Source organism: Hemiscyllium ocellatum, chromosome 7 (assembly GCF_020745735.1).
Source record: "Hemiscyllium ocellatum isolate sHemOce1 chromosome 7, sHemOce1.pat.X.cur, whole genome shotgun sequence".
Lineage (NCBI taxonomy): Eukaryota > Metazoa > Chordata > Chondrichthyes > Orectolobiformes > Hemiscylliidae > Hemiscyllium > Hemiscyllium ocellatum.
The window spans coordinates 92,239,474-92,253,705 of record NC_083407.1 but is presented as its reverse complement, the minus strand read 5'-3'; the positions used below and the strand labels follow the sequence as shown (position 1 = coordinate 92,253,705).

The 14,232-nt window shown below is 43.0% G+C and overlaps 1 protein-coding gene across 4 annotated transcripts in view; it reads right to left on the bottom strand.

Moving 5' to 3' along the window:
- Window positions 1-14,232, bottom strand: part of iqca1 (IQ motif containing with AAA domain 1) — a 193,671-nt gene that overhangs the window by 4,500 nt on the left and 174,939 nt on the right. For 3 of the 4 annotated variants that reach the window (XM_060827500.1, XM_060827499.1, XM_060827501.1), the window contains 2 exons: window positions 11,097-11,183; window positions 7,583-7,760 (listed from right to left, as the gene is read on the bottom strand). In XM_060827500.1, coding sequence (XP_060683483.1) covers window positions 7,583-7,760; window positions 11,097-11,183 — 265 coding nt within the window. The remainder of the gene's footprint in view (window positions 1-7,582; window positions 7,761-11,096; window positions 11,184-14,232) is intronic. The other variant, XM_060827502.1, reaches the window with a different exon arrangement.

The window sequence follows — 14,232 nt, the reverse complement described above, 5'->3', positions numbered from 1 at the left end:
GCAAACTTACTTCCTGAAGGTGTAGTCTTACTAAGGCCGTGTATTTTCTCTTACTGTTGCCTGTTGCAAGTTAAGACAGAATGGCAGAGCTGAGTCCTGCAGTAGTAAGACTGCAAAGGATCCTCCTCAGAAGACAGCACAGCCAATTCAGTTTGCAACAAAACAGACACCATTAGCCATTGCATAAGCTTCAGAGGAAGATGCAGCAGAGTAAGATCAATCACAGCAGAGGACAGCTGTGGCACAGAACGGGATTTATTACCTTAGGTATAGCTATCTGCAAATGACTGACGGCCAGTGCAGGAAGATTGAGCAATTGTGTCAGATCAATGCCAATTGATAAACACTTGCAATCAGAAAGCTTACATGGCAATCCCAGCCTGGTAGCCAGAAATCTTTTGCCAGAGGATTGTCTCAGGGACCTCTGTGGCATTTCATAGTCACCAACTCATCGGTGCATCGAGGATGTCTTTGATGCTTTTCTCACAGGGGCTGACTTTATTCTGGCTTGACGTAGCGAGTTATACAGCAAGAGCAACAAGCCAATGGAGCCACTCCTGATCTCCCACAGGTTCAGGCTGTCATCGATTATATCCAGCTAGCTTCCAGAGCACTCAACATGAATCAGCAGCCTTTATGAACAGAAAGGAATTCCACTCCCTCAATGCTTAGATTATTTGTAACCACAATGATGAGATTTTGGCTGTTCGGCACTAGAAATCATGGGAACTGCTTTAATCTGTTCATCCTGGGCTGTGCACATTTGCCAGCCGCCTTTAAAGACCCTGGACCAGACAAGGATTCTTGATGGACTGATGACACCCGCTAAGTAATTTTCACTCTGTTGTCATAGAGCCATGCAGCACGGGAACAGACTCTTCAGTCCAACTTATTGATGCCAGCCAGGTTTCCCAAATTAGTTTAGTTTGGTCCATATCCCTCAAAACCCTTCCACTTCATGTACCTGTCCAAATATCTTCTAAATATTGTAACTGCCTGCATCTATCACTTCCTCAGACAGTTCATTCAATACATAAATGATTGCTTGTATGAAAAAGTTACCCCTTAAGTCTCTTTTAAACCTTTCCCCTCTCACCTTAAACCTTGCTCTCTAGTTTTAGACTCCCCTACCCTAGAGAAAGGACTTTTGCTATAAGGGCTTTTGCCCGAAACATCGATTTTCCTGCTCCTCGGATGCTGCCTAAACGGCTGTGCTTTTCCAGCACCACTCTAATGTAGAATCTTATCTATACTTCTTATGATTTTATAAACCTATATAAGGTCACCCCTCAGCCTCCTACTGAAAAAGGAACAGATATCACCTGCTGCAGCTAAGGTTCCAATGTGTGGACCAGTCAGGCAGTGTGATACAGAAAACGAGAGACAGGCTGTCCCACATCATGGTGGGGCACTGCACTCTCCACAGTCTTAATCACTAAAATGGGGATGAAATTTGTAAGATGATCAAGAAAACTGGCAGTGAGAGGAAACCTCTGAGGGAGAAGATGAGGTTTAGAATCCTGATTTGGACCAGATGACCTGTCAAAGAGAGGAAAACAGGGTAATGATCCAGAGAGACCTTGAGAGGCCAGAGGGAACCTTATAATCACCCACTTCCAGGATGACTGAGCTCTGTTGAGAATTGTCTGTTCAGGTTATTATTTCATTTGTGCAATTTGCTGTCAGCCCTCCCCTTGATGTATACAATGTTCCCCAGGGATTGACTAGTTGACTTTTGCTTTCAGCTAATTGTGAAATCCTCATGTCTGTAAAAGCTACAGTACGTGTGCAAAACTTGATCTGGACTGAGATTAGTGCTGAAACAGCTCTGATGCAGAGAACAGTTTCAGTATTAGGCACTCCTGGATCTTTCTTCAAAAGTGGTCACCAAAGTCATGAGTCACATCAGGCAGTTTACTGTCTCATGAGGGCGACGAGCTTGTACCTTGACCTGAGACTCATCGTTATGCATCTTTATTTCTTGCAGTATTTCAGAAAGTAATGAACTTATAGTGCATCCTTTCAATGCTGAGTGTCCCCTCTGACAACACATCCTGTACTATTAGCTGCCAAATGTGCATTTACTCCTTGAATCACACTCTGCCATTATATTAATTGAATATGCGAGCTGCCCACTGGCCTCCTCACAGAGTTAAATGTTGTAGTGTGGCTTTAAGGATTCCAGACTTGAGTCAGGGCTTTCCCTCCTGGAGCTTATAGACACATGACAGATTCTGCCATCACTCCCTTAAAGCCTGGCTTCTTCCAACAGTACTCAACATTCGCCCCAGTATCCTCAGGATTCATCAGCTGTGCCTAGTCACCTATAACGCACAGGGCTGCAGCTCCCTGACAGATGAGGCTAGCGCCAGTCACCCATCTTGCTGATTATGAGAGAGGAGCCAAGGTATGGTGACTGCAACACAATGCATCCTTTCGTCAGTTGAAGATGCTCCACATTTTTCACATTTGATAATTTACTGTAGTCCAGTTGAGGCAATAAAACTACAGTAAGTTCTAGAACAACACCAATGAGTACTTATTTCCCAAAGTGCACATTATGTACAATGGCTGAAAACCCATGCCACCAATGTGTCTTCAGAAGGTTATTTGTTCCCTCTGTTTTCACTGTATCTCGGTGCAGACGAGATTGTTTCAGTTGGGATGGAGGGAGCATGCTGCATTGTGTGTCCTGATGACCTTGAAGATTTGGCCGGTTGCTCTTGTGGGCTTTGGGCTTGCTGAGAGTCTCCTGCACAGGGGCAGGATCACCTTCCTCAGCCTGAACTCCTAGAACTAAGGCATGCAGAGGCAGCAGGGAGGTTGGGAAGGGTTGGACACCGTTAGAGTATACTGAAATGAAGCACATGGGATGCTTATGTCTCACTCCTCCTCCCACTTGGTGCCAGTAGGTACCACCCTGTCTCCTAGAGGTCACCTGGAGTGAGGCTGAGGTGCCTCACACCCTGTCCCTTCTCGCTGATGCTCAGAACCTATGACCAGAGCAATGGACGACAGGACTTAGCACAGATCCGACAGCCACTTAGCGTTCTACTGGAGCTGGGTCTCCAAGATGACTGCCACTCCTTCTGCTGAGTGAGCTGCACACCAGCACCATGACAATGAGAATGTGGATAGACTCCTTCCTCTTTCATTTCAGCAAATCTGCCTAATGTCCCTCAGCCTTTCTCTGCAGGTCGACTATGTCCCTTATGACTAAGTACAAAGATACGCCTTCAGCACGGTGGAGCGCAGGTGCCTGGTCTTAGACCTCAGCTATTTCTTCCTTCACTTGCTGCAGACACACATCAGTGGTGTTACTGCCAGACCTGTGTCACCAGATTGTTTGTGATGTTAAGGCTTGTAGAGGATGAGGCTTTGTGAGATGCCTGTGCAGTAACAGAGTTAGCTATACCCGTGTAAGAGTGGGATAGCAGAGAGAAGAAGATGTCACTTCTCCTAATGGACTGCAGAAAATACTTGATGCTGAGCCAACTCTTCTTGCATCAAGAAGATCTCTGTGATCTCTGCCCAGGCTTTACAGGTCTTTTGTGACATCGTTCTGGCATAGTCACACAGGAAAATGATGACTTTTCTGCTGAAGGCCCCATCTGTAGTGGTGACTGCAGGGCAGCTCAGAAAACTGGGGAACCATCTTAGCCTTCTTGGCTGTCATCCCTGGGCTTGTGGGAGTGATCTCACAGGCTGTGGGGAAATTCCTGGCCTGCAGCATCTCAAGTTGTGTTCAACTGGCTTGATAACATATTGCCAGAACCTTCAACCCCATTCACCGAGTAACCTGCCATGATAAAGAAGTGAGATATATGTGATCACCCGAGATAACTCACACTGGGCATTGACAGTCATAGCACCATCCAATACAAAGAGTAAAGGTGAAAGACATGTGTGAACACCCTACGATGGATGGTAGCCTTGGACATTAATGAACTGTGTGAACTACAAATTCTGAAAGTTGCGTCCTAGCTCTCCGAACTAAATTCCTCAGAATTTTGTACACCTCATTTAGGTCCCCCCTTAGCCTTCTCTGCTCTAAGCAAACCAAACCCAGTATACTGAATCACTGCAGCCAAGGCAACATCCTGGTGAATCTCCCTGCATCCTCTCAAGTTCAATCACATCCTTCATACGATGTGATGACCAGAACTGTACACAATACTCCAGCTGTGGCCTAACTAGAGCTCCATCATAACCTGAAAACGTGTTGCTGGTTAAAGCACAGCAGGTCAGGCAGCATCCAAGGAACAGGAAATTCAACGTTTCGGGCCAGAGCCCTTCATCAGGAATCCTGATGAAGGGCTCTGGCCCGAAACGTCGAATTTCCTGTTCCTTGGATGCTGCCTGACCTGCTGTGCTTTAACCAGCAACACATTTTCAGCTCTGATCTCCAGCATCTGCAGACCTCACTTTTTACTCCATCATAACCTCCCTGCTCTTGTATTCAATGCCTCAACCAATAAAGACAAATATCCCATATGCTGACTTAACCACCTTACCAATTTGTCCAGCTTTCTTCAAGAATCTATGGACATGCACACTAAGGTCTCTCTGATCCTTGGCACTTCCTAGAGTCCTACTCTTCAACATGTACTCCCTTACCTCGTTAGTCTTCCAAGAATGGATCACTTTTCACCTTTCAGGATTAATTCCATCTACCATTACTCAGCCCATCTATGACATCCTATAATCCAAAGCTCTCTTCATTGTTATTTCCAAACCACCAATGTTTCTGACATCTGTGAAGTTAGTGATCATACCTCCTGCATTCATATCTAGGCCATTAACATATACTACAAATAGTAAGGGAATCAGCCCCAAACATTGTGCTTTGTGATTGGACTCAGGTTTCCAGTCATGAAAATGCTCTTTGGCCATCACTCTCTGCCTCCTGCCACAAAGTCGAGTTTGGATTCAATTTGCCAAATTGCATTCGATCCCACGAGCTCCGACATGGCAATCTGTGTATTGAGCCAGATACAGAGCTGAGATCTTAGATGAATACTTTGTATCTAATTTCACAATAGAGAAGGTTCGTGTAGGCCTCAAATCAGGGAGAAAGACTGTGATCGGTATTGAGAGAGAGATTAACAGTTTTAGCAGACTTGCAAATGGATAAATCCCCAGGTCCAGATGAGATATATCCCAGCCAAAAGTGAGGACTACGGATGGACTGCGAAAGGCTTTTGCCCAAAACGTCGATTCTCTTGCTCCTCGGATGCTGCCTGACCTGTTGTGCTTTTCCAGCACCACACTGTCGACAGAGATATATCCCTGGCTACTGTGGGAGTCAACGGAGAAGATTGCAGGTGCTCTGACATGAATTTTCAAATCCTCAAGGCCATAGTAGGGGTACCGGATGATTGGATTCAGCTAATGTGATACCAATTTTCAAGATACTGGGGATAAACCAGAAACTACAGGCCATTATGCCTGACATCAGTTGTTGGGAAACTACGAGAAAAAATTCCAAAGGACAAAATTAATCCCCACTTAGAGAGGCAACTATTAATTAAAGACAATCAGCATGGTTTTATCAGAGGAAGATCATGTCCAACAAATTTGATATTCTTTGAGGAGTTGACTAAGTGTGTACATGAAGGTAGCGTAGTTGACGGAGTCTACATGGGTTTTTGACAAAGTCTTGCATGGGAGACTGTTCGAGAAGGCAGGAGCACATGTCAATGATTGTGGTGGTCTGCTGCACACTGTAAAATTCTGTCATCACGAGGACACAGTGCTTCCTTAAATGGTGACCCGTTCAGGAGCAGGATTAAGGGAAGAGAATATGCAACACATCCCCTTTCTGGACCAGCCATCTGTGGTCAACTTATCCATCTGCAATATCAGTAAAGGCAATCACCCTCCAGCATTCAACTCCAACTCTACACATTACTGAACTCCCATTAATGACAATCATGATTATTTCTTGGCCACAATACAAAAACAAAATCCATCATAAAACAAACATTTCAGTCCCATGAACTGTCCCATTATCATAGTTAAATGTTAACTAATCATTCTGGGAATTTCCCTGACTGAGTAGCTGTTTTTCCTGTGTCTTTGCCTGTCCTAGTGCTCCTCTGCAGTACCACCCCACTGGCTGCAAGATATTGACTTTTAGCAAGGACTGTACATGGTAATTTCAAATTCACTGTTGGAATCTCCCACTTTGCACCAAGATTTCCACTTGCTGATCTTTCTGTCTCCAAGCATTTTGACTTTCGCACAGGTTTAGCCAAACTTACTGGGTTTGAACTGACTTTCACAGAGAACTTGATCACAATGGCTTGCATGTGATTGTATGTGCTAAATCTACCCCAGTTGGTTTGCATAGTCTACAACAAGCATGAGTTTGGCTAACCCAGAATGAAGGATCCCGAACATCGGCTTTTGATGGGCATGCTTCTATTGGACTTCCTATTTTGCTGGTGGGAATGGCTGACAACCTGGACAAAAACCAGAGATTCATTTTATTAGAATTTGTCTCTATTGTAAAGTGACGAGGCTTGTTTCATGAAAATGCCAGAAGGAGTGTACGGGCACAGAAACTCTACCTGACAGTGCTATGTCAAAGCCAAACAATGGGCACAGTTGCCTTCCAATGAGAAACATTTAAGTAGATGCTAGTGTACAGTGAGTTAGTGATGGCTACTGCAAGGTTGGAGTAAGTTCTTAGCAACAACCATGCTTCTTTGTGACTTTTGTCCTCTCTCATGGTCTATCTCCCTGCTCCCAGCATTTGCCCCTGCTCCAGTACTTTGCCCTCATCTTTGGAACTTCAGCTCAGTAAGGCCAAATATACAGGAGCATTTGGTTCGACTTTATTACGCAGGGGACATAGTGAGAAAGGCAGTGCTCATACATGTTGTTTCTGGCTTTAGGAAGTCTGTTGTCACCATGCCCTTTTCCACATTCACAGGTGGCCATTTTGATGACCAGTTTTACCAATCGTTCCATGTACAGAAATATTGGGCCTACTTCTTTTGGCTAATTTGGAGTTGAATCTTTTTGGCAGCATTTCCACCTTGAGACCAAACTAGTTTTCTTACTGTGTCTTACCAAACACACATTATTATTTCCTATCATGCCCCTTTGGCATCCATTGCATCAACTGCAGCTCCAGCTAACCACCCACTGTTCCCAAACAACTTACCATTCAGCCATATTTCACCAGAAGACCAGCATCTCTTGATCCCAGGCCATCTTTGTGTACCAGGACGAGCCCTGTCAACCAAAAACTAATCTTCTTGATCTGACTGAGGCATGTTGACAACGTCGACAAGCCTCCCGTGCTGAGCTCGCTTCTCTGCTAAACAGAAATGGCGCAAGGTGCACTGGATCACCTTGACACAGCAAGCAGTAGACAACTGAGCTAGTTCAGGCACTCACCTGAATTTCCTTCCAATTATTCAAACAGATGCAGATAATCTTTTTTTTTGCCCGCAGCCATGACTTTTGGTCCAATAGATTTTCAATATCCACTGGACCGCAGCAAGCCAATAAAAGTGGGGCATAGATCCAAAAACATTTCTTCTACAACAGGATCACTGTAACCTATACTCACCAAATCGAGAGGTATAATCTGGCCTAGGGATGAGCACAATTTTCTGGAAACCTCGACAAAAAGTCTTCAATTCTGCATCGAATGGTCGTCGCGATGTGCCCACAATCAGAACACGATCTTCTGCTTTAATGGACTTGAGTATTTGTGGGAAAGATTTCTTTAACCGCTTCGGTTCCAGCTGTACAAGGAGAGACAAGGAGAAATGTGATGTTCCAGGTATTGGACAGATGGCTAGCACGAATCGACTGAATTTCCCACAAACCTTTTTTGGAAACTGATAAAATGTACATCCCTTGCTTTAAAAGGATTGTCAGGGACGGTTTGATAATTTACCAAGCACTTTATTCCATAACTGAAAATAGGTAGATGGATTATTTGTCGGGCACAGAAGTTTTTTTCATAATGCTACAGTGGAACATTTGCAGTGGATGAATAAGATTTGCTATCAATCTGTACCTATATATAGCCTTCCACTTGGTAAATTCAACATACTTGAAAGGGACACAAATTAAATTTCTATCAGACTGCATCAGATAATTGGATAGAGCAGAGACAGGAATAGTTGTTGCAGGTTCCAGGATTTAGATGTTTCAGTAAGAACAGAGATGGTAAAAGTCGGGGGGGAGGGGGTGGTATTGTTGGTCAAGAACAGTATTACAGTTGCAGAAAGGATGTTTGGGGACTCATCAACTGAGGTAATATGGGCTGAGGTTAGCAACAGGAAAGGAGAGGTCACCCTGTTGGGAGTTTTCTATAGGCCTCCGAATAACTCCAGAGACGTAGAGGAAAGGATATCAAAGATGATTCTCGATTGGAGTAAGAAAGACAGGGTAGTTGTCATGGGGGACTTCAACTTTCCAAATATTGACTGGCAACACCATAGTACGAGTACTATAGGTGGGTCAGTTTTTGTTGAGTGTGCGCAGGAGGGCCTCCTGACACTATTTGTAGACAGGCCAACAAGGGGCCACGTTAGATTTAGATTAGATTAGATTAGATTACTTACAGTGTGGAAACAGGCCCTTCGGTCCAACGAGTCCACACTGACCTGCCGAAGCGCAACTCACCCATACCCCTACATTTATCCCTTCTACTTATTTAGATTAGATTAGATTTGATTTGGTACTGGGTAATGAGCACGGCCAGGTGTTAGACTTGGAAGTCGGTGAGCACTTTGGTGATAGCGATCATAATTCTGTTATGTTTACTTTAGTGATAAAAAGGGATAGCTGTATACTACTGGACAAGAGTTACAGCTGGGGGAAAGGCAATTACGAAGCGATTAGGCAAGATTTAGGAAGCATAGGGGAAGGGAACTGCCAGGGATGGGCATGTTAGAAATGTGGAGCTTATTCAAGGAAACATTCCTGTGTGTCCTAGATAAGTATGTACCTGTCAGGCTGGGAGGAAGCTGTGGGTTACAAGGTATCCAGGAAAGGTTTAAAGAGAGAGCTCAGAACAGCCAGGAGGAGACATGAGAAGTTGTTGGCGGATAGGATTAGAGTAAACCCTTTCTATATGTATTTAAGGAATAAAAGAATGACGAGAGTAAGTTTAGGGCCAATCAAGGATAGTTGTGGGAAATTGTGTGTGGAGTCAGAGGAAATAGAGGAAGCACTAAATGAATATTTTTTGACAGTATTCACTCTAAAAAATGACAATGTTGTCGAGGAGAATACCAAGATACAGGCTACTAGACTAGGTGTGATTGAGGTTCACAAGGAAGAAGTATTAGAAATCTTGCAGAGTGTGAAAATAGATAAGTCCCCTGAGCCGGATAGGATTTATCCTAGGATCCTCTAGGAATCCAAGGAGGAGATTGCCGAGCCTTTGGCATTGATATTTAAATCATCATTGTCTACAGGAATAGTGCCAGAAGACTGGAAGATAGCAAGTGTGGTTCCCTGTTCAAGAAGGGGAGTAGAGACACTCCTGGTAATTATAGACCAATGTGCCTTACTTCAGTTGTTGGTAAAGTGTTGGAAAAGGTTATAAGAGATAGGATTTATAATCATCGAGAAAAGAATAGTTTGATTAGGGACAGTCAGCACGGTTTTGTGAAGGGTAGGTCATGTCTCACAAACCTTATTGAGTTCTTTGAGAAGGTGACCAAATAGGTAGATGAGAGTAAATTGGTTGATGTGGTGTATATGGATTTCAACAAGGCATTCGATAAGGTTCCCCACAGTAGGCTATTGTACAAAATCGGGAGGCATGGGATTGTGGGAGATATAGCAATTTGGATCAGTAATTGGCTTGCTAAAAGAAGACAGAGGGTGGTGGTTGATGGGAAATGTTCATCCTGGAGTCCAGTTACCAGTGATGTACCGCAAGGGTCAGTGTTGGGTCCACTGCTGTTCATCATTTTTATAAACGACCTGGATGAGGGCGTAGAAGGGTGGGTTAGTAAATTTGCAGACAACACTAAGGTCGGTGGGGTTGTGGATAGTGAAAAAGGATGTTGTATGTCACAGAAAACATAGATAAGCTGCACAGCTGGGCTGAGAAGTGGCAAATGGAGTTTAATGCAGACAAGTGTGAGGTGATTCAGTTTGGTCGGAGTAACCAGAATGCGAAGTACTGGGCTAATGTAAGATTCTTGGTCGTGTAGATGAGCAGAGAGATCTTGGTGTCCAGGTATACAGATCCTTGAAAGTTGCCACCCAGGTTGACAGGGTTGTTAAGAAGGCATACAGTATTTTAGCTTTTATTAATAGAGGGATCGAGTTCTGAACCATGAGGTTATGCTACAGCTGTACAAAACTCTGGTGCGGCTGCACTTGGAGTATTGTGTACAGTTCTGGTCACCACATTATAAGAAGGATGTGGAAGCTTTGGAAATGGTGCAGAGGAGATTTACTGGTATGAAGGGAAGGTCTTACGAGGAAAGGCTGAGGCTGTTTTTGTTAGAGAGAAGAAGGTTGAGAAGTGACTTAATAGAGGTATATAAAATAATCAGAGGGTTAGATAGTGTGGACAGGGAGAGCCTTTTTCCAAGTATGGTGACAGTGAACACGAGGGGGCACAGCTTTAAATTGAGGGTTGTTAGATATAGGACAAATGTCAGAGGTAGTTTCTTTTCTCAGAGAGTAGTAAGGGTATGGAATGCTTTGCCTGCAACGATAGTAGATTCGCCAATTTTAAGTACATTTAAGTCATCATTGGACAAGCATATGGACGTATATGGAATAGTGTACGTTAGATGGGCTTCAGATTGTTATGACAGGTCGCCACAACATCGAGGGCCGAAGGGCCTGTACTGCGCTGTAATGTTCTATGTTTTATGTAATTTATGACATGGAGCTTGCTAACACCGTCTCAAGGGCAACTGAGTAACAAATGGTGGTCCTGGTAATGATGTCCACATCCCATAAAAGAAGTTTTAAAATGTATGCGCATTCATGAAACAACAACAAAAAATAACAACTGAACCAAGCCTATAACAAATACTGACTTCATAACCTGGGTCAGCTAACTGCCTCAATACCATTGAACAAAACTACTTTGCTCCTACCTCTTTCTCCATCTTTGGAACCTTCTTGTAGAAGACTTTCTCTGCATTGTCAATCCATACAACAGAAGGCTGTAACATACGAGCAACCTAGGTAAATCACAACCATCAGTAGGGTTAAAGTTAGAACAGATAAATACACACATTAGAGAAATTTTAAAAATATAGAAAATAGGAGCAGTGAGTCTATCAAGCCTGCTCTGCTATTTATCGTGATTGTAGATGATCCTCTATCTTCTTCATAGCACTTGGCACCTTTAGAAATCCATGTTTTTTAAAAAAATATCTTCAGTAATTTGGTTTCCAAAGCCACTCTCTGAATGAAGAAATTTCTCACCTCAGTCTAGCACAGGAAACAGTTTGGTGAACAATCATGGCATTATCTCTATAGCAAGTATGGCCTTTCTTAAGTAAGGAAACAAAAACAGCACACAATATTTCTGCTGTGGTATCACCAAAGCCCTGTACAGCTGCAGGAAGACTTTGTTGCTCCTGTACTAATTCCCTCTTGCAATGAAGGTCAACATACCTGCAAGTATGTTAAAACCTGCAAGTTCCCCTCCAACCAACTTGGAAATATGTCACCATTCCTTCACTATCATTGGATCAAAATCCTGGAACTTCTTTGATAATATTACTGTGGCTGTATTTGCATTGGGTGGACTGCTGGAAAGGGCTCGCCATCACTTCCTCAAAGGAAATTAAGATGGGAAACAAGTGCCAGCTTATTAAAAATCAATATGACATTGCTGTTTGCCAGAGCTTGCTGTGTGTAACTGAGCTGCCACATAGCCTACATTACTACACTGTAGTGCACTTTGAGATGTCTTGAGATCATGAAAATGGCAAATAAATGCTATATTGCCTTTTTATCTCTTGGGTAGTCAGTTTGTCATAAATATATGCTTGGCTGACTGAAATTTCAGAGCATTACAGCACAGTAATGCCCTTTGGCCCTCGATGTTGCACGAACCATTGAAACCAATCTGAAGTCCATCTAATCTACACTATTCTATTCTCGTCCACATGCCTATCTAATGACCATTTAAATGCCTTTAAAGTTGGCTAGTCTACTACTGTCGCAGGCAGTGTGTTCCATGCCCCTACTATTCTGAGTAAAGAAACTACCTCTGACATTGGCCTGTATCTATCACCCCTCAATTTAAAGCTATGTCCCCTTGTGCTAGCCATCACCATCTGAGGAAAAAGGCCATCAATGTCCAACCTGTCTAAGCCTCTGATTTTCTTATATGTCTCAATTAAGTCACCATTCAACCTTATTCTAATGAAAACAGCCTCAAGTCCCTCAGCCTTTTCTTGTAAGACTTTCCCTCCATAATAGGCAACATTCTAGTAAATCTCCTCTGAACCCTTTCAAAAGCTTCCACATCCTTCCGATAATTATAAAGTCAGGTGACATCCCTGATCCTGTACACATTGGCAGTATGAAGGGTGACATTTTGAGCCATATTTTTTTTTCAATAAATTTGTATTAGTGCCATTATGATTTTTTTCAACCCAAACTCCTCACAGAATGTCAAATTTCTGGATTAGCTGCAAACGTGATGCCTGTGATCAGGTCACGTATTACCAAATAGTGTTATCAGGGAATACGTGTTTGGCCTAGAAATGAGAATTTCCAGCATTTCAAATCACTTCTGCTGTGTACTACCTACAGGACCATTGTAAACAATGATCAAATATATTGTGCACTTAAGTATTTTTCTATGCTTTGCACTATATTCAGGAAAATTGTAAACAATTGTAGAATACAGTATATTGTGCCTTTAAGTATTTGCCTATTTTCCAATTTTCTTCAACTAGCAGATTGCTACTAGAATAGAGTTCCATAAATAGCAGCTAGAACATGAAATTGTAAGAAATAACTGCAGGAGTAGACCAATTCAGCCTGTTCTGCCATTTATTAATATCATAGCTGATTTGATTGCTTCTTTTACTCCACTTTTTGCCCGACCCCTCCCCCCCACCCCCCACAACACTTGAATGAATTAGGTGAATGATAAAATATAATACAGACAGTTGTGAATGATCCATTTTGATTGTGTAGTGATTGTAACAAGGTCAGCAAGCTGGACCTCAGAAAATTAGTTGCCTGATTGGAGCTGTTAATCTGGTCCAATCAGGGAGCCCTGGCTGACAAAAGAAAAGGAGAATGCCAGAGACTCTGATTGAGGCAGTATTAAAGTCAAGGACTGTTCATGTGTAAATAAAGGGCAACTAGGGGAGGAATACCAGCCTCTCTGGAGATATTTCTGTTGGAAGTAAAGGGAACAACATTATAAGCTGAAGGCGTAATTTTGAAAGAGGTATAGGAATGGAGAGGCCAAAGGTACATGTGCACACAACCAATGAAGGTCGCCAAATGGAGAGTGGAGAAAGCAATTCTAAAAATTACTCAAGATCCGGGGCTTTGTACATAGAGGTGTGCAGCATGAAAGCAAGGAAATCATGACGAACCTTTATAAAACACTGTTTCAGTCACAACTGGGCACTTCCGGGCACTGTTGGAGAAGGTATGAGAGAATGTGTGGAAAGATTTGCTGGAATGGGTCCAAGGATGAGGGGCTACACTTACGTTGTTGAAGAAGCTTGGGTTGTTCTCCTGAGAGCAGAGAATGTTGACAGGAGAATTTGACAGAATCACAGAAACCTTATGGTGCAGGAGGAGACAGTTCACCCTACTGTATCTGCACTGGCTCTCCACATGAGCATTATGTCTTTGTGCTATTCCCTAGCTGGTGTCTATATCTTTGTATCTATTTTCTCATCAAATAATCATCTAATGCTCTCTTCAGTTCCACAATGACCCTGCTCTACCACATTTCTAGATAGCGCATTCCAGACCTGGACCACACATCGTGTGAAAAGTTTTCTCAAATCACATTCGCTACTTTTGCAAATCATTTTAAATCATTTTATGCTCTCTCGCTATTCACCCTTTTACGAGTGAGAACATTTTCTCCCTGTTGATCTAATCAAGACCTCCAGTGCTTTTGAAAGCCTCTACCAAATTTTCTCTTTTGGAGGCTTTCAACATCAATAGAGATCTTGACAGAGTACATCTAAAGAAATTGCTCCTTTTATCAGAAGGACTCAGCACCAGAGGGCTGTCAATTTG